This window comes from Choristoneura fumiferana, chromosome 13 (genome assembly GCF_025370935.1).
Source record: "Choristoneura fumiferana chromosome 13, NRCan_CFum_1, whole genome shotgun sequence".
Taxonomy (NCBI): domain Eukaryota; kingdom Metazoa; phylum Arthropoda; class Insecta; order Lepidoptera; family Tortricidae; genus Choristoneura; species Choristoneura fumiferana.
This window is the reverse complement of record NC_133484.1, coordinates 15,918,548-15,945,880: the sequence shown is the minus strand read 5'-3', so window position 1 is coordinate 15,945,880 and position 27,333 is coordinate 15,918,548. Positions and strand designations below refer to the sequence as shown.

At 36.5% G+C, this 27,333-nt stretch overlaps 1 protein-coding gene across 3 annotated transcripts in view; it reads right to left on the bottom strand.

Moving 5' to 3' along the window:
- The window catches only part of LOC141434168 (uncharacterized), a 500,735-nt gene that overhangs the window by 218,973 nt on the left and 254,429 nt on the right, over positions 1 to 27,333 (bottom strand). Inside the window, exon 5 of one of the 3 annotated variants that reach the window (XR_012452025.1) lies at positions 25,682 to 27,059. The exons of 1 other annotated variant lie outside the window; for it this stretch is intronic. Coding sequence is in view for 1 of the 2 variants with exons in the window: in XM_074096525.1 (XP_073952626.1) it covers positions 19,544 to 19,791 (248 nt within the window). In the remaining variant the exon portion in view is untranslated. Of the gene's footprint in view, positions 1 to 19,528; positions 19,792 to 25,681; positions 27,060 to 27,333 lie in introns of those variants that run through there. One more of the 3 variants, XM_074096525.1, reaches the window with a different exon arrangement.

The following is a 27,333-nucleotide window of genomic DNA, read 5'->3' as shown; positions in this document are numbered from 1 at the left end:
AATGAACTCATATCGGAAACACTAACACTTATATTTGAATAAAAAACTACTACTCGTTTTAGGCATAAACCTATACAGTAATTTTGTGATGCTTTTATTTATAAAAAAATGAGGACACCTTATTAATTAGTTATTTTAATAAATTATTAACAATAAATGCCAATCCTTGTTTATTATTGAACACCTGATTTATTCTAATTAAACAATCTAGTCAATAGATTGAAAAGTAAATACACAATTTATTGAATCAGGCGTTACTTTGCGGAGGTCCATATCAATGAACTAAAATAATTTCCTTGCTCACCCGCGACCTTACGATAGCTAAGCTTATGCAAAATATGCTTAAGTAAATACACATCACGAACTAGGTACGTTTTTAGGGTTCCGGAGCCAAAATGGCAAAAACGGAACCCTTATAGTTTCGTCAAGTCCGTCTGTCCGTCTGTCTGTCTGTCTGTCTGTCTGTCTGTCCGTCCGTCCGTATGTCACAGGCATTTTACTCGAAAACTACAAGATGTATAGGTATCAATGAAATTTAAAGTACAGATGTCTTGTCAAAGCCGCTATTTAGTTTTGTAGTTAAATTACAAAAATAAATATTTATAGGGGGGCACTCCATACACGTAACAGAAATTGAAATAAAAATATTTTTTTAACTCGCATCAACGTGTGGCACATAGTTCGTCGCTCTTTTGAAAAGATAGTAAGGTTTCTCAAAAACTTTTGATTAAGTGAAGATTTCAGGAAATAATCGCTCCGAAAGTTGCAAAAATTGTGTCCCCCCTCCCCTCTATCTTGTAAACCGTTTGTCAAAAAAATATGGAAATGTAACGCTTAATAAATACTTTCAACGAAAATTGGTTTCAACATGATCGGATTTACCGTTTTTGAGTTATTGCCGAAAAACTGCGCTTAACAAAAGGACGAAAGTGCCGTGAAGATACGCTCTTTTTCTGGTAATAGAAGTGGTCAATAGAAGAAATAAAACCCACTGAAACAAAAGACAATCTCTTCACTGGCCTTGGCCGGCAATGTTGTATGAATTTCCATTACTATCCTCTAATTTGAAATTAGAACGAATCTTCAATAAGTGCTATACAATGACGTACTTGGCGTTCTATGGTCACGAAGATAAGGACGACATTTCCTTGGATGTTTGAGAAAAAGTATTTTACGAAACATACGTCAAGGGGGCCTGAAAGTATCTCGCGGTCAATTTGCCGAGAATAGTTCTGAAACCTTTTTTTATGAAAAAAAAAAATTCATGCATAATAGGAAACTCTTGACGATAAACATTTCTTTGCCTTGTCGATTAGTAGTCCCGATAACTTATAAATATGTACCTACATATTTAAAAATATTATATAATGTCTTAAACTTTTGTGATTTTTACTACTCATAGTCACCCAAAATACGCACAGGACTTATCACGCTAACACACACGAGTAATATTTACCCCGACGTTTCGGCAGCATTACAGTGGCCGTAAATATTGAATACGACTGTCAAATTCTTGCGAAACTATTTTTTTTAACTGACAAATAAAAGAAAATATAAAGAAAGAAAGAATAAATTTATTTGCCAAAATTTGGCACAGCATAAAGAACAAAGAAATTACAATTCAAAATAAGACAATCTTACATACTCTTATATACCTACTAAATAATAATACTATATGTAATACAATACAATACAATGTCCTGCAATTTTAATCCTACTGATATAACAAATGAACAAATTTGAATGTTTGGATGTTTATTGTCCTATCTCGCAAAAACAGCTTAATAGATTTGTATGGAATTAAGCCCAGCCCGCAATACGGCTAAGCCGCCGCGGTTTTTAACCGCGTGCCTTTGTGAATCAAGTAAACAATGCAAGCGGCCGTACTGGCGGTTTTAAGTCACGCAGTTAAAAACCGCGGAGGTTTAGCCGTAGTGAGGCCTACGCCTTAGTCAGACGTATAGTTTATAACCTGCATTAAAACCTAAGTTTCTTTTTATTCCAGAAATTGTACAGTTACTACGGAATAACGATCATCTTGAATCTTCGGAAACGAAGACACTGGCAACGGATAATAATAACGATAATATTAAAGCCAATTATTTCAGTGTTTTATTACTTAGGGCTTGCATCAAAATTTGACGTATTTTCCATTCCGTATGATATATCTGGGGGGTTCGTGGCTGTGCTCGGAGGGGCCACGAAGTATCTCGTGGTCCATGGAAGCGAGGAGGCGGCTCTTGCAACGATGGCTTTTAGTGCATTTCCACGACACATTGCTCTTCCCCTTATTATCTAAACAGAAGGAAAAGCCGTTGACGATAACCATTTCCTTGCCTCGTTGATTAGTCGTCCAAATAACTGTAGAAAAATAGGTATTAAGTGTCAATTCTTGCGTAACTAAACTTTTTTCGAAGATGAAAACAATGACATTGCAATACAGTGATGAATAAATATTGAAACCTGCGCTGAGTATGGCCCTTTTTCTTCTTTCGGCACTGGAATATTTGTTCTTTCGTTCTTACTTTTTACTCGTACTGAATATGTAAAGTTGTTCTATTGTTATAAGTTTAAATGTATTTTTATTGTTGTGCCGAATTTTGGCGAATATTTTTTCTTATTATTCTCAACATCACTACACATATTAACCGATACATAAAACAGGTACATAGAGAGAAGATTACAAGGTAAGTAAATAGGCGTCCTTATCGTTTCACAGATCTCTGAACCATGCTTTTACAATCCTACTTATATATATTTTAAGTGAAAAAGTTTCAATGACTTTAAATTATTATAGGATGTCTATTACACATAACGCAAAAACAGCTAAATATAATTTAATGAAATAGGCATTTAAGATAATAGGCACATAAATAGTTTAAAGCTTAGATTAAAGATAGGTTAACACATGTTTTTTTTATCTCAGTAGTAAATTGCATAATTCGCGCGAGATAGCGGTATGTACATTAAATATTGCTGGTGACCGAGCGGTTCCATAAAAATACTACTGTTTGACTTATTGTAAACTTAATCAAAGTCTATAAAGAAATAGTCATCATTAATACAATCACACTACGCATTTTTACAAACTGTAATGCTGTGCATTTTCAATGATTTATAAATTAATTAATTAACGATGACTTCGGTAGCTTATTAATTAAGCTTGAATCAAACTTTGATGTATATTCCATTCCGTATGATATATTTGGAGGGTTGGTGACTGTGCTCGCAGGGGCCTCGAAGTATCTCGTGGTCCACGGTGGCAAGGAGGCGGCTCTTGCAACGATGGTTTTGAGTGCACTTCCACGATACCTTGTTATTCCACTTATGTTCTGAACAGAAGGGAAAGCCGTTGACGATAACCATTTCTTTGCCTCGCTGATTATTCGTCCAGATAACTGTAGATAAATAGTGTGTTTTTTATGAATGTTGAAAGAGATTTTGACGAAATTTGTAACTTCTACTAAATCGTTACACTCTTAACGGGTAATGGTGGTCGCCAATTGAGAATCGCTTACGAACATCATGACGATTTACATGGGAACTGAGCAAGGTGGTTTCCCCTTACCATCCATACCGCAGTGCTGGAGACCGGAGCTCATAGTTCGCAATAGAGAGCGCTGCTGCTAACTGTTGCATCAGGCCGCTTAGTCGCCTTTTACGACACCCCCGGCACGGGGGAAATTTGGCACACAAATAGTTTATTACATGGATGAACCAATACGACACTTTTTTATCCCGGTGGTAAAATTTAAAAAAATCATAAATTTCATAATTCTCACGGGATAGCAATAAGCAAATCCTTCGCAGACAAAGTGCAGACGACACCTAGTTAATACTAAAATAAAACTAATTTATTGGTTACGTATGAATTTATGTAAACGAAATCGAATGTGATAAAGAAATAGTGATTATTTTAATGAAAACCAATTACTTCAGTGGCTTATTAGGCAGCCTTTCCGCTGAATCGGATCTAAACACGGGGCGGAGTGAAGCAGTATGTACATGGGCGCGGAGGTAGATAGCGGAGCGGAGCGAGAAAGTAATGCAGAGCGGAGTTGCGGACTATTTCTTTCATTCGCCGAGCTTCCCCGCTAACGCACGTTACTATTCCACGCTCGGCATCCTCACTCCGCTTCCTGGTTTCGTATGAATTTTAAAGTTAGTTACTAACTCTCTGTCCATTGAAGAGGAGCAAGGGTTTTATGCAATTGTATTGGTGGATTTTTATCTTGCTCACCACTCCACTGCCTCGCCCCGCTTCAGTGGACGAGCAGCCACAGTGGAATGCTTAAATCAAATTTTAATGTATACTCCATTCCGTATGATATATTTGGGGGGTTGGTGACTGTGCTCGGAGGGGCCTCGAACTATTTCGTGGTCCACGGTGGCGAGGAGGCGGCTCTTGCAACGACTATTCAGAGTGCATTTCCACGACACATTGTTCTTCCACTTATTATCTAAACAGAAGGGAAAGCCGTTGACGATAACCATTTCTTTACCCCGCTGATTAGTTGTCCAGATAACTGTAAAAATAGTTGTAAAAATGTATTATTATTAAAAACCTAGTGTGCTTATCTTAAATTTTATAAATAATGAATATAAGGTCCAACAAACTTAACCCTTGATTGATTGAATCGATGAAGTAATAATAATAATAAGATTCGTTTTAGGCGACATGGCCAGTACAATAAATGCCTTACAGATTAAGATACATATATTATTAATAAAAAAGACAAATTTAAAATTAACTAAACAGTTTGGATATTTCTGTTACGCAAACAGCTTCAGAGTTTTTTTGCAATTCTATTGGTGGATTTTTACCTCGCTCACCGTTCCGCTCCTTTACTCCACTCCAGAGAATAGGCAGCCCTAAGGCTTCAGTCAAATTTTAATGTATACTCCTTTCCGTATGATATATTTGGGGGGTTCGTGACTGTGCTCGGAGGGGCCTCGAACTATCTCGTGGTCCACGGTGGCGAGGAGCCGGCTCTTGCAACGATGGCTTTTAGTGCATATCCACGATACCTTGTTATTCCACTTATGTTCTGAGCAAAAGGGAAAGCCGTTGATGATAACCATTTCTTTACCCCGCTGATTAGTTGCCCAGATAACTGTAAATAGTTAGTGTATTATTAGTAAAATTCTCCTGCCAAATCCAACAAATTTAATCCTTAATTGAATTGATGAAGTAATAACTAATAATAGTAATAAAACATTTATTTTGGGTGACATGGCCCATAGAATAAATTCCTAAAAAACCTTTACATATCGCTGCTTATCTAAAATAAGTCACTATTGCAAAATACTACATTTTCGTACTAACTATAAAACTGCGTGGAGAATAAGCTAAACTTTGTCGTGAATAAGACACCCAAGTTGCTACTTCAAAAAATGACCCCGTGGCAGCAATGTGCCGTTATGTGATTGGTTGGAACTCGACGCTATTTTATCGGTAAGAGCGGCCGCATGCCAGTTGCGCCGCGGTTTTTGACAACTTCACTACAATTCTCTGGTGAACAACGGCACATCGCGAAATAACCCGCGGGATCGTTGCTTATTGTTTATGCAATAATGCTGCATCGCAAAATACAGCCATCTTTACGAAAAGGGAAGCTAATTATTTGTGCCTTTTTTTTTGCAATAGTGTTACATTACGAAGTGCAACATTCTTCATGAAAAAGTAAGTATACTACTTATGTCATATGTAGAATTTAGCCTATATTTACGAAACGGAAAACGATTTTTATTGTTAACATTGCAAAATATGCCTGTCTATCGAATAAAGTAAGCCATACTTAAATGATATAATAGCTAATTGGGACACTATGCACCATAGACCATACTCATAACTAGTTTATTTAAAGCAAATATAGCCACTATTTACGAAACAAATTATTTATTATTCAAGCGTGAATTGGCACTACGTTATGTTATAGTCTTTACTAATAATACAGATGCGAAAGTAACGCTATCTATGTGTCTGTCTGTTACATTTTCACGCCCAAACCACTAAACCGATCCCGATGAAATTTGGCACAGAGATAACTTGAGGCCTAAGATATATACTTATTTTCACGGAAAATACGAATTTACCGAGATAAAGGGTTTCTACGCGAGCAAAGTCGCGGGCAACAACTAGTAGCATTATATTTAATTGACTAGTTTATCACGCTATCACGTTACACTAAAATATTTTTGGTTGGTTTCAGAGATGATTAGCAACAAAAACTTGCAGTGGCAGAGCAAAAGAAGAAAGGTCTTCTCGGATTTATTAATAAGAATAATATCCCGGATATCAGCCTGTATGTGATAAGGATGGCCTTGAAACAGCTTAAGAACAATAAGGCGCCGGGTGAGGACGGAATCACGCCGTCAGAGCTTCTGAAGGCGGGCGGATCACCGGTCCTTAAAATCCTTCAGAGGATCTTTAATTCAGTCTTGCTCGAAGGTACAACGCCAGAAGCACGGAACAAGAGCGTGGTGGTGTTAAGTTGTTCTTCTAGAAGGGTGATAACACCTTATTGAAGAACTACAGGACCATCTCGCTGTTGAGCCATGTTTACAAGCTGTTTTCCATGGTCATTGTAAATCGTCTCGAACACAGGCTCGATGACTTCCAACAACCCGAATAAGCTGGATTCCGAAAAGGCCATAGTACCGTAGACCACATACATGCTGCGGCAGGTCATACAGGAGACCGAAGAGTCTAACTAGCCGCTATGTCTAGCGTTTGTGGACTACGAGAAAGCCTTTGATTCGGTCGAAATATAGGCAGTGCTTGAGACTCTCCAGCGATGCCATATGACTATCTGTATATCGAAGTGTTGATGTATTTGTATAGAAACGCTACTATGTCCGAGTCTAAGTCCGAGGTCAGAGTACAGGAACAGAGTTCCAAGGCGATTCCCTTGAAAAGAGGCGTAAGACAGGGAAATGTGATATCTCAAAAACTGTTTACTGCACTGAAAAACACCTTCAAGCTTCCGGAATGGAAAGGACTAGGCATCAATGTCAACGGCGAATACATTACGCACCTTCGATTTGCCGACGGTATTGTGGTCACAGCAAAGTCGATGGAAGAACTCAGCACGATGCTTGAAGGCTTCAATCGAGTCTCCCAATGGGTAGGCCTCAAAATGAACATGGACAAGACGAAGCTTATGTCGAATGTCCGTGTGGTGACTGCCCCTTTTATGGTTGAGAGTTCGGTTCTTGAAGTTGTTGACGCGTATGTATACCTAGTACACACCGTTCAATTAGATAGGTCCAACTTGGAGGAGGAGGTCAATCGTCGAATCCAACTCGGATGGGCAGCGTTTGGGAAACTTCGCAACGTCTTTTCGTCCAAAATCCCAAAGAGCCTTAAGACGAAAGTCTAGTGTGTTTTGCCAGTGATGACATATGGATCCAAGACGTGGTGCTTCACTATTGGCCTTATAAATGGCTCAAAGTTGCTCTGCGAGCTATGGAGAGAGCTATGCTCGGAGTTTCTTTACGGGATCGAATCAGAAATGAGGAGATACGTAGAAGAACGGGGGTCACCGACATAGCCAAGCGAATCAGCTCGTTGAAGTGGCAATAGGCAGGCCATATAGCACGGAGAACAGATGGTCGTTGGGACTGAAAAGTTCTCGAATGGAGACTGCGAATCGACAAACGCAACGTAGGACGTCCACCAACGAGATGGACGGATGACCTGGTTAAAGCTGCGGGTTCACGGTGGATGCAGGCCGCTTCCAACAGAATTACAGAAGCAACTGGAAACCTATGGGGGAGGCCTATGTCCAACAGTGGACGTCCTACGTCCTACGGATGATAATGATGTTTTAGTCGATTTTATCCCACAGGAACTCTTGACCGGGATGAAAAGTATTCCATGTCCTAGAAGATGATTTTGTTTTATCATTATACTCAGCGGCGCAAAATTTGGCCCACCTTTCTTACAAAATTACCGATTCTGCATACATTTGAGGGCCAAATTTTTTGCCGCTCTGTATAATTATGTTGTGTTTTTAAAGGTCTCAATTTTTTATTCTAAAATACACTAAAAAGTCTTTAATACGGTAAATATTATAAATCTCGTGATAATAATTTGATTTTATATGCTTAAATAGATGTTGTATTATGATAAAAGGTAATTAATGAGAATAATTGAAAGTATCGCAAACGTTAATGTGCAATTAAAAACAAAATCTAGACCTTCTCCGACGTCGGAATTTGTATTCAGACCTTGTTGACAATAATTTTGATGTAAAATTTTGTGCGCAATACATGATGGGTCGTTATTAAAGAGAAATTTATGTTATATTTTGTGCACAAAATCTGATACGACATTATTGATGATAAAATTTACTTTATCACATGACCTAAAGACAAATAGGTAGTTATTTGTCATAAATTCTTATATTACTGTGTAAGTATTAAGAGTTGTGACGTTCTTGCTCATAATAATATTAAAAATATTAAGACTTAACTCAAAGTAGTCACTGTTTTTATTATTTTATTGTTATAAAGATGTGCCATTTCATTATAAGTTTATACTGCAGCTATTCTTGATTAACCAAGGGACTTAATAGCACATAGAAGAATGTTTTTAAGTTCATTTTAATACAAGATATTCCAAAATTAAATTTGTTTTATTTTTAATTCGCTCTACTGAAAAAAGTTCGATTTTGAGTTGGGCCGTTTTAATTGATAAGCAGCGATATATAATTAAAAAAAAAAACAATTTTAAAATTAACAAAATAGTTTGGATATTTCTGTTACGCAAACAGCTTCAGATTTTTTTTGCAATCCTATTGGTGGATTTTTACATCGCTCACCGTTCCGCTCCTTCACTCCACTCCACAGAATAGGCAGCTCTAAGGCTTCACAATCAAATTTTAATGTATACTCCATTCCGTATGATATACAAGTATTTGGGGGGTTGGTGACTGTGCTCGGAGGGTCCTCGAACTATCTCGTGGTCCACGGTGGCGAGGAGGCGGCTCTTGCAACGATGGCTTTTAGTGCATATCCACGATACCTTATTATTCCACTTATGTTCTGAGCAAAAGGGAAAGCCGTTGACGATAACCATTTCTTGGTATACCTTTACTTGCCCGTATTTCATGTGCTATAATATTCAACCGCCAAAAAATTGTTTCTTATAAATTCATTTGCACTACTCATTGTTTACCATATTAATCAAATGACAGAATCTTTGTTATACATAATATTAATTTCAATAATTTCATTTTTCATAATCATTGTAAGCCATAAGTATCACATGCCATAATGTCATTTGCCATCCATGTAAATGGTGAGTATCGACACTACGAGTATATATCAGTATAAACTTTCGGGCAAACAATAGATAACCATTCTCCTGCGCTTATCTTAACTTTTTAAATAATGAATATAAGGCCCAACAAATTTAATCCGTGATTGAATTGATGAAGTAATGACTAATAATAGTAACAAAACATTTATTTTGGGCGACATGGCCCATACAACAAATGCCTTACAGACTAAGATACATATATAATTAATAAAAAGACAATTTTAGAATTAACTAAATAGTTTGGATATTTCGGTTACGCAAACAGCTTCAGTTTTTTTGAAATTGTATTGGTAGATATTTAACTCGCTCACCATTCCACTGCTTCACTCCGCTTCAGTGAATAGGCAGCCCTAAGGCTTCAATCAAATTTTAATGTATACTCCATTCCGTATGACATATTTGGGGGGTTGGTGATTGTGCTCGGAGGGGCCTCGAACAATCTCGTGGTCCACAGTGGCGTCAAGACGGCTATTGCAACGATGGTTTAGAGTGCACCTCCAGGATACCCTGTTATTCAGCTTATGTTTTAAGCAGAAGGAAAATCCGTTGACGATAACCATTTCTTTACCCCGCTGACTAGTTGTCCAAATAACTAAAAAATAGTTAGTGTATTGTCAAAATCCTCGTGTGCTTAACTTTTTTAATTAATGAATAAAAAGTTCTCCTCCCTCTTTCCTCAAAAAGACGGACGGACGGACGGACTGACAACAAAGTTATCCTATAAGGGTTCCGTTTTTTCCTTTCGAGGTACGGAACCCTAAATAACGCCTAATATATTACTATTGCTTTATGCTAAAGAGTTTTATTATGTGAAATGTCCGAATGCTTGCTTTGCTTGTGATGTTTTCATTTAACTCAAATGATACTTACTTTCAGGGATGCTACGGAGCTCCGATTCCGTTTCCGTTAAGTCGGAACTTCCGTTTAGTTTTACACATCCGTTTCGGTTCCGATACCGTTACTTTTGAAACAGAAGTTATATCGGATGTCAATGCTTAGCGCGGTGGCAATACCAGCCATTCGCTCATCGCCCCGCTTGCCACGTGCTACACTAACATCTCGTCCACTTATCACTCAGGCTCCGGTTTTTGTTTCGGTTCAGTTTTCGGTTCCGATTCCGTTTCTGGTTCCGATAAACTAAATTGAAAACACCTGGTTCCGCTTTCAGTTCCAATAACTCCACATTCGTTACGTCCCTGGACCAGTATAACCAATAATGTTGTACCATAAAAATACCTACCTACATATAATGCTTGCTAAATGTTTCTAAATTCATACAGTAAGTAGGTGTAAATGACAGCCAACAGATACTTGTCAATTTACTTTGCTGTACATTGCTGGCAATTATAATTTTGTAAGAAAGTTAACAAAGTTTAAATTTTAGTTTATTAATTAAAAAAATGACATGGTTAAGTTACAGAAATACGTTACTTTAACCTCCCTTAATAAAACCTGGCTGCCTGCACACTGTAATTTTTTTGATTGTTGCAATGGTTACAGTATTAGACTTAGTTTGACTTTTGCTCAAAATGTACACTGATTTAAACTTTGCGACGTCGTAAGAAGTTTTACGAAAGAAGTTGTTTCAGTTTCCTTAGTATTTTTTTATATATAACGAGGTCCAGAAGTCCCACGTTTTACTGAAAAATCGTGTGAAAAATCAACCTTGTCGAATCATTCTTCGAATCTGACTCAGCCGGAGACTTAATTTGGTAGATAGGATATTTTTGACAACGCTGACGTTGACTTTTGTAAAATTTTCAATGTGTGCTCTCCTGGAAAATAACAATTTTGTTTTGTGGCCCTTTTGTTTAAAAGCAGCGTTATGCTCTGAGCAGAAGGGAAAGCCGTTAACGATAACCATTTCTTTGCATCGCTGATTAATCGTCCAGATAACATTTTGATGAAATTTGTCACTTCTACTATTAAATTGTTATACTCTTGACGGGGTAATGGTGGTCGCCAATTGAGAATTGCTTTCGAACCTTCATGGATACACATGGGAACTGAGTGTAGTGGTTTTTGCTTACTGCAGTGCTGGAGTCCGGAGCTCACTTTTGCACTAAGTCTCTTAGTCGCCTTTTACGACACTCGGCACGGGGGAAATTTGGCACACAATAAATAGTTTATTACTTGGATAAACCCATACAATACTTTTTTTCCCGGTGGTAAATTTCATAATTCTTACGGGATCGCTATCCCGTAAGAATTATATAAGCAAGTCCTTCGCAGACAAATTGGTTAATAATAAAAATAACTGATTGGTTTAAGAATGTATGGAAACGAAATCGAATGTAATAAAGAAACAGTGATTATTTACATGAAAACCTGTTAGTTCAGTAGCAGGCGGCCTGAATCAAATTTTTAGGTATACTCCATTCCGTATGATATATTTGGGGGGTTCGTGATTGTGCTCGGAGGGGCCTCGAACTATTTCGCGGTCCACGGTGGCGAGGAGCCGGCTCTTGCAACGGCAGTGCAGAGTGCACCTCCACGATACCTTGTTATTCCACTTATTTTCTGAGCAGAAGGGAAAGCCGTTGACGATAACGACTTCTTTACCCCGCTGATTAGTTGCCCAGATAACTGTAAAAATAGTAAGTGTGATGTCAAAATCCTCGTGTGCTTGTCTTAATTATTTTTCATCACACTTGCTCGTCAATGATGTTATTCCATTTCTGTATACTATAGTACAATAGCCTCAATTGTTCCCGCGGGAATTATGAATTTACGTATACTTTTCCTCTTTATACAGTTGTTTTCTTAGCGTCTTGCTTTTGCTGAGCTGTGAAGTGTTTAGACACAAAATAATTATTTTTTTTGCTTTTTTCCTCGCAATGTAATGAAAATCATTGTGTGTATCACGGGCCGTAAGGGGATTACCAACTCGGGTCATTAAAAGCCTCTCATTAGTAATCCCCTTCTTACGCTCCTTAATGCACAATGTGCTATTAAATAATGAATACAAAGTCCAACAATTTCAACCTAACTCATAGAAAGAAGTAAAATGGAAAGAAAGAGAAAATAAATTTATTAGCGAAAATTCGGCCGAACAGGAATAACACATTACAACTTAAAACAATAGGACAACATTAGATTATCTTATATGGTAAATCTTATGCAGTAAAAAGGAATAAAGAAAAGAAACATATTGTGCTTAAAGAAGAGACTTGGCCATACTCAGCGCTATACTTATATTAGTTGGTGTTGGGATATTTCTGTCAAGCAAAAACATCTTCAGAGATTTTATCTCTCTCTCGCTCACCGCTCCGCTGCCTCGCTCCGCTCCTACGGATAAGCAACCTTAAAGCTTGAATCAAATTTTAAAGTATACTCCATCCCGTATGATATATCTGGGGGGTTCGTGGCTGTGCTCAGAGGGCCCTCTAAGTATCTCGTGGTCGACGGTGGCGAAGAGGCGGCTCTTACAACGGCTACACAGAGTACACTTCCAGTACACCTTATTAGTCCATTTATTGCTGCAGTAGAATGGGAACCCGTTGACGATAACCACATCTTTGCCTCGTTGATTAATCGTCCAGATAACTTTAGGTAGATACATAATTATATAGAAAGTGCTATATATTATCGCCATGTCCTTGAGTAACTACACTTTTCAAAATAACGAGTAACAATTTTAATAGGAATATAAAACATATTATGTATGCATGTAAACTCTTTATTGTACAAAAATAAAAAGCAAACAATTACAAAAGCTAACGCTGACGCCGCTAACGCTGATGCACAGCGTAACGACACGGGCCGCCGCTCCCGAAAAGGGATGTTGACGCCATTAAAAAATAATTCAAAGGCACGGCTCTAGTAAAAAACGCTTTATTTTAGCCCTGAAAACCAGATTACTTTTCGATTTACTGTAAAATTAGATTTAATGTTGCTTTAAAACAAATAAATAGTTAGTTGATTGAGTTGGGGAACAAATAGCGACTTAGGCCATTGAAACTCTATAGGAGAATTGTGTTTTGACAGCTCATAGAAAGTACGTGAGTTGATTGGTGGTGTCAACATCCCTATTTGGACGCACTTCATCTTCGTAATCACTTCGTAATTTTTTGTTTGATTGAGAGAAGGAAAAAAACGTGTCCAATATTTTCTGATAGGTAATCTAACTGACAGACTGAGAAAGAATACACACGCATAAACATCACGCCTGTATTCCCAAATGGGGTAGGCAGAGCACACGAAACGTTACCGCTTCGGAGACACTTTTAGCAATTTTAGGTTTTAAGTTTGACAAAAACGGAAAGAATGTATTTTTTTATAAATGATACTACCCAATTATCGGGTAGTAGCAGGCGTTAACAACACAGGCGTATTAAATTTTGAAGTATGTGTCATTTTTTATGATGTAAGTGGGAGGTGGATGGGTGTGTTCAAGGGGTGAACGAAGCACTGTCTTATCCAGAGTGGCGAGAAAGCGGCTCCTGCATCGGTGGTTCTGAGTACAGGTCCACCAAACCGCATTTTTCCGTTTCTTACCAGTGCAGAATGGAAAACCATTAACGATCACCATTTCTTTTCCGCGTTTATTTCTAGTCCAGATTACTGCAATTAAAATAATAAATAACGGCCATTACTGAATTTAATCATTTTTTTTTGTATATACTGCAGTCTTTCATTTATATGACAATGATATTTGAACTGAGAACTAAAGGGTGATTTGAATTATTTTGGAACTCGGAAAACTAGTGATCATTTTGAATATAGTTTATTAATGACAGTTATTTAATTAATCGTACTATAAAATAATTTAATCCAGACACTTATTATTAAAACGAAATTTCATCTTTCTGATAATTACAGAAAAATCATAATATACAATACAATACAATACAATAACTCTTTAATATAAATATTATTGAAGCAAAACTTTCCTTTAAACACTACCGTTACATACAGAACATCTCGCCTATATAAGTACCTTACTATTCTTCAATCGTAGGTTTCGTCTGCATAAATGTTGCCACTCTTAACGACTACACGGATCGCAGGCGCAGTGGACACGGCAGCTCTCAAAAACCATCGGCTTGAAAGATTAGAAAATTCTAATGTAATATCCGTTCCAAATCCTAAATTCAAAAGGCTCATGACTGTGTTGGAGGTTGGCTCGGACTATGGTTCGATCCGGTGCTGTGACCAACCGACTCTTGCAGCGATGGTGTAGCGTACACCTCCACGACGTATTAGTTCCTTCGCATTGTTTCGAGAACGAATAGTTATTAACAATAAGCACCTCACTTCCATCCCGTCTTTTAGTCCAGATAACTGTAAATAAACGCAAACTCAGTTTAATGGAAAGAATCAGGTTACATTTGTGCAAAGATTTACATTTATAATTAATTATCAAAATTATGAAAAATAAAAGTAATATTTATGCAACTATTCAAATAATAAGGATGAATACCTGTTGGGTAATGCTTACCCTGGGTTACAACATGTAATAGACAGGCAACATGAAAAAAGCAATTTAAAACAGGTAGTATTTATCTCAAAATAATTTAGTTTACAGGTATTTATTTAAGTATTAAATAATTTAATCTAGAATAAAACGAAAGCAGACATTAGGCACTTAAAGTTATAAAATAAAGAATAATTTATGATGAATTAATTCTGACGTATACTCCGTTGTCAATGATATAATTTGGAGGCGGGTGACTGTGATCAAAGAGCCCACGAAGTATTGTATGGCACGTGGTGGCGACGAAGCGGCTGTTGCATCGACGATTTTGAGTGCAAACCCACGATATCGTATTTTTGCAAATTTTTTGAGAGTAGTATGGAAACCCATTGACAAGGACCATTTCTTTGTCTCGTTTATTTCTGGCCCAGATAACTGAAATTTGATTACATAAGTATTGCAAAAAAAAAAACAGGTCAGGGAAGATCAACTTATGTTAATTAACATATTAATATGAATCACTATTTATTTTATTTATTATTTAGGCGTTAGTTTGCGGAGGTCCATATCAATGAAATGAATAAAATGGATCGCGGGTGAGCATGAAATTCTTTTAGTTCATCGACAATAAGCGTTTTTCCAGAGATAAGACCTAGCTAGATCGATTTGTCATCCCCGAAAACCCCCACATACCAAATTTCATCGAAATTGTTGGAGCTGTTTCCCAGATCCTCGAAATATACAAGAATTGCTCGTTTAAGATAATAATTGGGATAGAACCATCATAACGGACAAAACAATACACCACAAAACTACAATAGACCAGACATAACAATATTAGATAAACACAACAAACCAGTAACCCTCATAGACATTGCCATCTGTAGCACTCACAACTTACTAACCACACATACAGATAAGACTACCAAATATACAGACAGATCTTTCAATTGAGATAAAAACACAGTGGCAGGTTCATAGCGTAAAGACTGTCCCGATCATTCTTTCCACAGCAAGCGTTATTCCAAACACACTCCATGCTAGCCTGCGCGTTCTCGACATACACCCATCCGCATAAACACTCTTACAAAAAGCATAGTACGCAAATTATCCATATCATAATTTAACATTAATATAAAAAGCACTTGGCCTAGGCCCGTGTAATATTTTTCATCACACCGTATAACATGCAGGCTACCTTGGTTGCAACCCCCCAAATAAAACCCTCGACCTTAATGTGGTTGTCGTGAAACCCGTGGTCGGTAAATGAGTTATTGCGCGTACAAATTTTCTTGTCATAAAGCCCAAGGTCGGTAAATGAGTCAGGGCCCGTACTGATGCTGCTGCGCGCGCTGCTGCAGGCCCACATGCACACGCACGTTGCGATGGAGAGCGGCGCTACAAGAGCGTAACCTAAGGTATCGCCAATATTTGGAAAAATATATTTTTTCTTTTATAAGTAATTTTACTCGCAAAAACATCGCAATTCGCGCAAACTCGCACGGGCGGTACTAGAATTACGAACATCGACTCATTAAAGCCCTCCGTCTTCGACTTCGGGCTTCTAATAGACTCTCGTTCGTAATTCCTTATTTACCGCCCTTAAGACACAATGTACTATTACCTCCTAGGAGAGATGTTGTAAGCAACAAGAGAAATGATAATAAACTTTATTGCCATGCTAGTTACATTTACAAAAAAAGAGAAACAAAAACTTAAAACTAAAACTAATCTTGGCAATAGCATATGCTGAAGATAAGATCCAGCGCTGGTTTTTAGCCCGGCCATTCTAGCAAGGTTGGCCGCAACCATATTGAGGAAAAGAATTCCTAGAAAAATTATTATTAAAAAAAAATCGTTTGTGACCGTTTGTACAAACATTACAAACATTTTTATCCTGTTATATTCTGTATTGTGTGTGTTATCCATATTCTATTGTTTTATATGTGTTAATCGTGTGTCATGTTGTACAGTCACCAGCACTAATATATGACACAAAAAGCGAGCATAAATATCTGATACGACTCTATTTCTAAGGCCGGAAGGACGTATCAGATATTTTTGCACGCTCCACTGTGGCAGATATGAATGCTGGTGACTGTACGTATAATAATTAATTCATTTACTAAACGACTTGCTAATGACCAATACTCTGCTGTCACTTCTTTGTTAATTTCTTAAATTGATGAATAATAAATAAACAAGTTTTGCAACATTAATATTGTCCTGTTGAACTGTCACAACAACTGACACGGACACCGAGCGGACACTAAGACCAGACTTTATTTTCTATATTTGTTAAAACACATAAACAAATAAATATTTAGGTACGCACATTATGAGAATGAGAAGAAAAGAAGATGTAGATCGAGCGGCTATTACATTCAATTATCTGATAGCCTCCGCTCCGTTTACATCTATGCCAGTATTGAATTTAAGTTGCATTCTTTATGCTAGGACATCATTTTTTTGTCTTAACTTTACTGTGTGGAATATGCAAGTTACTTGTTTAACGTAAATGGGCCTTAACAGAGTTACCAACCAATATCGGGCGTGAAATTATCACAAACCGAGTAAACACTTTTTTTTTTCAGAGAAAGGACCAAGCTAGAGAGATTGCTTGCCCCTGGAAGCCAATTTCGTCTCAATCCCAATTTACACCGCGAGCGAAGCAGACTTATTAATGACTTAGTTTAACCTACATCGACCAACTTCATAGAGGTCTGGTGTAAGTATTTTCATGCAGCCGCTCGTATACTAACTTAAGTTCAACTAAGTCATTAATAAGACCGCTCCGCTCGTGGTGGAAACCGGGCGTTAGAGTCGTTTGCGAGGTTCCCGAAATAAATAAATATACAAGAACTGTTCATCTAAATATATAATAAGATAAGCATAGATGTAGATGTCCAATATTTTTTTTTTTCTATTATGACTAAGCTGATAGCTGACCACGAAGCAGTAGGTAGTATATTTATGTCGAAATCGTTGATTTGTGTATGCGTATGTATAACTCGTATTGACAATGGAGCAAAGTACATAGTTAATGCGCTACTTAGAGCTGATTAGTTCAGACGTTTAATTAATTAGAATAATTTACTAATACTTTAGTATTTTACTAAAACAATTAGCTACAAGTTAAAACTACTAAGTCAAACTTTGATGAATACGCCATTCCGAATGATAAAGTTTGGAGGCAGATGACTGTGTTCAAAATCTCCTCGAATTATTGTATGATCCACAGAGGCGAGGAAGCGGCTCTTACACCGATGATTTTGAGTGCAAACCCATGATATAGTCTTACTCCATTTGTTGCGGGAGTAGTAAGGAAACCCGTGGACGACGACCATTTCTTTGCCGCGTTTATTTGTTGTCCAGATAACTGCTAAATAAAGAACATACAAATTGTAATCTTCAAAAACTTGTGGTTATACACACTAATTAGCTATGAAAACAATTGCCACGTCACATACGTCAGCAAGCAGTATTGAACTATGCAAGCAGAGTAAGCAAACAGAGTAAAAAGCTGGAGAATCGTGAAGGATTTCAAATAGGAGAAACGTGACATCTGACGGGTCACACAATTATGTGTGAGAAATAAATTAAAAGAAGATAAGACAATATTTATTGAAACACTAACGGAATATAAATAATAATCAAAATATTAAAAACAAGAATGTTAGAAATACCCGCTACCCAACTTCCTATTTTAATACGCCCCTCAATACAGTACTAACATTGAAAAACTTATATTAAATGATATTGTAACGGATAACTCACGTCTTAAACCGTACAATATCATTTAATATGAGTAAGTCTCACGGTAGTTTCATGTTCAAAATTCAAATCTATGAAGTAATTAAATAGTTACATTACTCTACTACTATATACTCTAGACCAAGTCACCGACACACATAGAAGGATGGCGAAAGCATGATGCATAATCAATCATGGTTGTAGAGGGTAAAGTGAATATTACTAAAGTTTGATGTATACACCATTCCGAATGATATAAGTGGGGGGTGGATGGCTGTGCACGAGGTGGGTGCGGAGTATGGTGCGATCGACGGTGGCGAGAAGGCGGGCTTTGCACCGATGATTCTGGGTACAAGTCCACGCTATAGTATCCTTTCGTTTGTTGCCCCAGCAGAATGAATAACCGTTTACGATGAGCATTTCCTTGCCTCGCGCACTAGTGGTCCATTGAACTGATTGTACTGTAAAATAAATAAAAATATAACATTGTGTTCACTTTTTACTAATAGCGTTTGCCGAAATTATACCAATGAAACATTCTTTATTCATAATGGCTATATTAATGAAGAATATTTTAGATAAACCCCTAAGTATGATAGAAAGATAGAAGATCAATTTACGCTACGCTACGACAATACTACTCGTAGCAGTTACTATACTTATAGTTATTATTTTCTTAACATGAGAAAGCTGTAATTAATTTTGTCGGGAAGTTTATTTGTAAGTACAGTTATATAAAATTAGTTTGACTCAACCCTTACAGCACAGCAGTACTATTATTTGTTCTGTGGCATAGCGTACCTCATTTAAAGTTAAAGTACCTGGGTGACCGAGGTTTGCTTAGGTTTCATCCCCGAAAAACCCTACATTGTTGGAGCCGTTTCCGAGATTCTGATTCTGATACAAGAATTGCTCGTTTAAAGGTATAAGATAGATAGATTAGATATATAGATAACTTATAATAATGTTAAAAAACCAAAAGCGTAAAAACTCTTCCACCGCTATTCAAATCAACTACTCTTACTTCTTACATACTCAAAATCTTAAAGTTACAATTTGATGTATACACCGTTCCGAATTACAAAGTTTGGAGCAGCATGAGAGTGGTCCATGCTCCCTCGCAAGACGACCCCGTCAGCAGTCGCGAGGAAATGACTCTTGCATTTAGTTCCGTATTGCGTGCATTTCCACGACGTACTCGTAGATTTAGCTCCTTTGCCGCTGTTGCCATTAACGTTGAATGTATATCCATTGTATATGGCTAACCTGTTGCCCTTCGCATTTTTGATTAAGATCACTGCAAGTAAAATGATGATTTATTGAAGTAATAAAAAAATGTTGCAATTAGGTATGAAATATGTACATACTTGTAATATCTTCTTCTTTTAAAATCTCATAATGTCTGTTGCTTACTGAATATAAAAGCTTTTTACCAGTAAATACTTTACCTGTAATGTTTCTTGAAATATAGAGTTATAGGTACTATTGTTACGGCCACAATACAAATTATAATTTATTAGTGTCAATAAACATTAATTAAAAAAATATTAAAACAGTTTAAATATAGAGTCTGCTTTATTCTTACGTGAACTGTAAACATAACAGTAAACGTTACATTGTGACAAGATATGACATTAAGTATTGACTAGAAATCGTACATATCACTCTTTTCAGAGCATACATAATTTTGTTTAAATGCCCTAACGAGATCTCTTAATACCCTAACGAATTACTGATAAGTTTTAAAATTGTAATTCACAAATGGCACTAATAATATCTATAACTAGACACAAACTTACAAAATAAAATATGTTGTATATAGTTATTTACATAAATACTATAACCGGTAGTAGAATTACGACTAGAAACAAAGTTTCCTTTCAAAATTTTCGTCTTGAGGACCTACACCTTATTGTTATTAAAACCATCACCTAAAAAATCAAAATAAACAAGCGCTCACACATGCATATGAGTGTGAGCTCGAGCTCATTTTCCTCTTAAGAAAACGCGCGTAATTTGTAGAAGCGATCTGTTACTAATTAGGCAAAAAGCCTACAAAACACTCCGTTTAGTATAGCAAATTTGGGCGGTTTATGCGCATGGTCGATGTAACCCCTGACTATCTCTTTCTCCGTGGTTATGATAAGGCGCGCCTTGCAGGGACCACCAGCAGTACATGTCCAGGAGGACGTGCCGTTCTTGCGACGTTTGTGGCAGTAGAACGTGTAGCCGTTTATGATGACAATCTCCTTGCCACGGTTGTTTGAAGTCCAAATAACTGAAAAATAGATATAGTTAGCACTGAACACACAAAACTTTGTGAGAACATTAATGGCATAGCATGCCAGTCGATACGCTAATTAGACGAATAAGTTAAATTAGTAAAGCCCATACAGTGATGTAAGTGTGAAGTTAAAATAAAACGAGATAAATACAATACAATCTTAATTTAATATTAATTTGGGTTGCGAAAGGAAGTGATTTATGTTAGCTTTGTCAGAAACGTCCAGTGGCCATTTCAGAGATAACTCTATATTTGCACGTGGCCTTCTCTATCAACTCTCAGAGAACTAACTCATGAGCTCTTATTATTTACATCTTATTATTTTAGTGTAACAGCCGCTTTCTATAATAAATTTGGGCGGCGGATGTGTGTGCTCCATTTCCACAGTTCCTACAATTTCTCCACTGTTTGTAGTGATTATCCGAGCTCGGCAGGTTCGCATCTTCATGCAGTTCCACAGCAAAGTTATTTTATTTTAGTGTAACAGCCGTTTTCTATAGCAAATTTGGGCGGCGGATGTGTGTGCTCCATTTCCACAGTTCCTACAATTTCTCCACTGTTTGTAGTGATTATCCGAGCTCGGCAGGTTCGCATCTTCATGCAGTTCCACAGCAAAGTTATTTTATTTTAGTGTAACAGCCGTTTTCTATAGCAAATTTGGGCGGCGGATGTGTGTGCTCCATTTCCACAGATCCTACAATTTCTCCACTGTTTGTAGTGATTATCCGAGCTCGGCAGGTTCGCATCTTCATGCAGTTCCAAAGCAAAGTTATTTTATTTTAGTGTAACAGCCGTTTTCTATAGCAAATTTGGGCGGCGGATGTGTGTGCTCCATTTCCACAGTTCGTACAATTTCTCCACTGTTTGTAGTGATTATCCGAGCTCGGCAGATTCGCATCTTCATGCAGTTCCACAGCAAAGTCGACTTGAAGCTCAGACGATTGTAGAACGTGTAGCCGTCATATATCAACATATTTTTTCCTCTAGTAGATACGACATAAGTGGCTAAAACATAGTGCATGAAGTCAATAATTTTTTTCGGAGAAACTTTTTAAATTCTGTATCTATTTTAAGTCTAATATTTTAATATTTAACAAGTGGTTTTTAGTGAGAATAATTAAAAACCAATATTTTTGTTTACTTTGAATGTGTGCTCAATCGACTAGGATCCAACCTAACACATGTTTTTTTATAAGTACTGCTAGCTTTACATTACAACTCTACAAATGAATAATACTGGAAGCTTTATTAGAAAATAACGTTAATGTACATGATGATGAAGCAGACAAATAAATCGACATCTTGCATGTTGGGAACACTCACGCTTGATTTATTGAAAAGTTAATATTGGTTTTTGGAGTCTTTTTGTCTTTTTTATTTCAACTCCAAATTTGTTACTTTTACGGTCATCCCGTGAAATCCAACGAAAATACAAACTGAAACCCAGAATAAGAGACCAGCGCTGGGAATCGAACCCAGGTCGTCAGCTTTCCGTGCTGCGTGCCACACTGAGCAGGAGTCTAGACACAAATTTCTACTTTTTCTTAGACACTTAAGCTGGTCTGTTTTTCTGTTTTTTTTTCTGTGCATCCATGTTTCAGTTTGTATTTTCGTTATTGAAAAATGTTTCGCATGTTGCCACATTGCGAAAATAAATAATACAACAAGTGATTCGAACGATTCAAATTGAAGGCGGCTGACAGAATAACTTTATTTTCGACTTGAATGAGCCTATGACTTATTCAAAATTTGACAAAATGAATATATTTCCGACTTGAATGAGCCTATGGCGTATGTAAAATTATAGTGTTGACACGTTCAAATAGGTAGGTATATTTCGCCTTATATTATGTCATAAATACTATGATAATTACGTAATAATTACAATACACATAACATTGCATTTTGGAAAAAATTACTCGTTGAACTTTTTTTTTTTTATTCGACTGGATGGCAAACGAGCAAGTGGGTCAAGTGTTTATTTTGTTCCAGAAACTATCAACAAATCCGTAAATACAGTTACTAGCACCAGTATCTGACATAACAGAGCGTGCAAAAATATCTGATTCGACTCTATTTCTAGGGCCTGTTGGACGTATCAAATATGTTTGTCCGCTCAGATTGGTTACGTAAACCATTTTCGAACGCATAATCGACACCGACGGAGTGGAAGCTGTTGCCATGGCCGGAATAGGCCGGAACAGAGATCCATATCAACGAACTACACTAAATTTAACGTTTTAAACTTTCGTGATTTTCACTCATAATCAAAATACCACGCACATGACTTATCACGCTAACACACACGAGTAATATTTGGAAGGATTCGCGCTGCTTGGCAGACTTGACACCCCACACTTCAGTCTACTCGTGACCACGGCCACTTTAATGTTGCCGAAACGTCAAGGTAAATATTACTCGTGTGTGTTAGTGTGATTAGTCCTGTGCGTGGTATTTTGACTACACTAAATTTCCTTGCTATTCCGCTGAATTACTGTTCCAAAATGTTTAAATTGGTTTCAAGTATGTCATCTAATCAACCGCTTACTACAGTTTTATTATAATTAGTTAAGAATAAACTAAATTACTATCGACTTATAAGTTATAATTTTTTTTTTCAAAAATCAACGTCAAAAAACTAGCCTAATCTAAATAACAATACGTACTAATATCATAAATGCGAAAATGTGTTTCTATGTTTGTCCGTTTTTCACGTCGAAACGGAGCGACAGATCGACGTGATTTTTGGCATAGATATAGTTCATAGGCCAGAGAGACATAGGCTACTTTTTATCCCGGAAAAATGCACAGTTCCCGATAACCGAATTACACGCGGACGAAACTGCGGGCAAAAGCTAGTTAGAGAGTTTGTACATCGTTTTGAGAATCGTAACCGCTCATTTACTCCTGCTGCTGACTGTACTCAGGAAAACTTTTTTTTAATGAAGCTCCTGAATTCCCGATAAATTTGAAACATCACGTTTGACATACGGAGAAAAAATATCTATAGTCACTTATTTTTTTCGTCTTTGTACTTTGTGTTTGTAAGACTTCATTGATTTGATTGATTATTTTTTATCATACAAGGTTCTATTGAAAGCCTTCGAAAAAGAAGGTTGTCGGATATATTTTGACTATATAACTTAAGATAATTTCTACTGTTTCTTGCAAAAATATTTACTTCACTGTCAATTTTCCTATAATTACACTTACTTATTATAATATGAAGTTAGTATAGTATCTAATTGAATTCAATGAACAAACGTGCATGCTGCACGCTGGCACTGGAATATAATCCAAGATGTGTTATTAAAACAGAGTCCAGTAGTGTGCCTGCCGTTATGAAGTAAATCCTGACATATTGCAAAACTAGGAAGTTTCTGAATATAAAAAATGAATCATAGACAAAAATGCAATGCTTACTTGTTGCGTACGACAGAGCAGTAAGTATAGCATTTTTTTTTCAAGGGTGACATTAACAATAATCAGGAACTTCATAGGTGTGCAGTGTGTCAGGATTGACTTCTTAGCGGCCGGGCACTATAGTGGTTCTTACTAACAGGACCCTTCAAGTCATGCAATGCAAGTCATGAAATATGAGTTCAAATACTCATTTATTTTGTTTTAAAAGCTTTTAGGTTCATCGAGTAAACATTTGTACACAAAAAAATCTCCATACACACCTCTAAATTATATTTTAATAAAAAAACCATTTCTAATTGTAAACTCTGATGGCTGATGTGTATGAACCATCATGCAACGCCTGATATGTCTGGTCGCGATGTGGGTGACGACCACAGCCAAACACGACGGATACTTGGTACAACGCCACTCCGTCGTCGACTTGAAATGTCGCTTGCTGTAAAACGTGTAACCGTTCACTATCAGCATTTCCTTGCCTCGATGGGTCTTTGTCCAAATTACTGAAGAAGAAAATCATAACTTAAAACAAGTATAAACTATTTTAGCTGAAGGGTATTTAAACAAAAAAAATCGCCCTAATCTTAATGAAAATTATATTTGAAACTGATTTTTTTTTAATTTACTATTCTATTAAAAAAAGTTATCCTTGGTATTTGCTTGTTTGTTTGTAGGGATAATTTATCCACGCAGATCCACTACACATCCGATTAAAAATTATTTTTACTCCTAAAAGCTACACTTTCCCTGATTAACCTAAGCTACTTTTGATGCCAGCAAAGTAATGTTCCCGCGGGACGCAGACGAAGTTGCTAGCAATAGCTACTATAGTACTTTTCGGATAGGATGGGTACGGTGACACATGTCATTAAGCAATTAAAGGGTTGTGGTTGTGACAATGTAAATTCGAATCGATTTTTTGCGATTCTTGATTAAATATGCTAAGGGTATGTAATGGATTTTATTACTGATAGTTTATAGTTTATATTTTTAACTAGTTTTTGCCTGCGGCTTCACCCGCGTAGCAAGTGTTTTTGCTTGTCTATCAGGATCTCACAAACCATGCGGTCTTCTTTGGCACTATATAAAAACTAATAACGGTAAAAAATAACAAAAACCGTAATAACAAAATTGAATAACAAAGTACACTTCAAAACATCAAACAATACGAAACACTCGGATTCGATTTGTAGCATTCGAACATGGCGGATGTAGACAATATCTAATTTTGCTATTTCTGTTTATTTGGCTAGTTGAAGTATAATGTTGATAGTGTTTTATGCGGCGATTTACCTTAACAGTGAACAGTGATCCCAAAATTCTATATTGCTCTCGTGTCTAACATTTTTTAATGCGCAAGTGGTCTCCACGTGGTTTCTGGAATTTTACTATCAAGTTGCAAAAACTGCAATCACCGTACAACGAGCCTCTCAAAGAGATTACTTACTACTTACTACTATTACTTACTACTATTTACCTCGACACTGGCGAAATTGTCCTATTAATTAGGACAGAACAGCCATATTTTAAAAGAGAAGAAGAAGACGAAACACTCGATGCAAAGACCTTCGCTCTCGTACTAATTGACAGATGATGCGAGTCAAACGATTTGACAAGATTGTGGAATCGATTTGGTCGATAAGCAAAGTCAAGCTCTATTGAAATAGAGTTCCGTTTTACGCGATGAAAGTTGACGAGATTAAAAATTTTCTTTTTAGTTTTAAAACATAATAATATATTTTTAAGTAATTTTTGTTTATTATTACGAAATATTTTAAGCTATAGAGATATTTACTTTTTTGTTCTTTCGGGATTCAAGTATATTTTATTATAAATTATTGGCCTGAAACGTTCATGGAGTGGAATGGAAAAAAACGCAAGTGTCACCGTACCCATCCTATCCGAAAAGTACTATAAGTTAGGATTAAAATAAAACAAATTGATTACGTGGAAACGAATCACGAACAACGTTACACCAAACCACGATAGGTTACCGGCCAATCTTATAGACTACTACGGTCAGCATAAAAAGTAGCTGTATACTTTTGTACTTTATCGTTTCACTGCTACGTACTTAACACGTACAGATTTGACAAAAATTTGTTACAAAGACAAAGTAAAAAAATTATCCACTACTTTTGATGCTGAGTGTACGGTAGTCTTAATTAATAAAAACTGTACCCAAAAGAAACACTTTACCGGAACCACAAATAATGTATTGGAGCCCTGCTTATAGCCATATTACGTAAATGAGGTTCATTTTAAAAAGCACAAAATATCAACTTTGAAAAACCTACCGAACTATTGTCCAGTTTTATTCTAATATAATTTTTATAATATCGTAAGTCAGTTTTTCAACAACGTATAGCAGTAATAACAGCCTGAATTTAGAAGAATGAAAATGTTATCTTTAACTAGTGGTACTTAATGCTAATATTTATAAATAACAGCCATATATATTTATTATATGTAAATAGACTTGCGTGTGACCACAATCACGCCTGATGGTAAGCGAAGATGCACAAGCGCCTAAATACTAAATGCCCCTTTACCCTAGATATAAATAAAATACATATATGATAAATATCAATTTATACATTATATGAATTTAATATATGGTCTCTTCTTTTTCATGAAAATTCCGTTTTGTATTATAAAAAGCGGCGGGGAGTGGCTGTGGTTCAACTTGGTACGCAACATCTCTCCGGTGCTGGTGCTGATGACTACCTGAGCCATGCAGGCTTGGGTGGAGTAAGCTGTACACCGCCATTGCAGAGTCGACTGGTAACATCGCTTGTTGTAAAACGTGTAACCGTTCACAATCAACATGTCCTTTCCACGTTTAGTTTTTGTCCAAATAACTGAAATGTTAAGAATCTCGAATGATTTTTACATACTTTTGTTTTCATAAGTAATATTAAGTTATCTTCAGATCTTTGCAAATAAAATTTTACAAATAACAGTCCACAATAAACCTTGTACCAACCAATTAAAAAGAAATAATTTAACAAAAACAAATTTCATTATAGCCTACATATGTATTGTGGACTAGTTTTTCATTTTATATTTAATTTTATCGCATTGACATTTTAATTATTTTGTATTATTTATTTGATCGATCTCTCCAATTTCTTA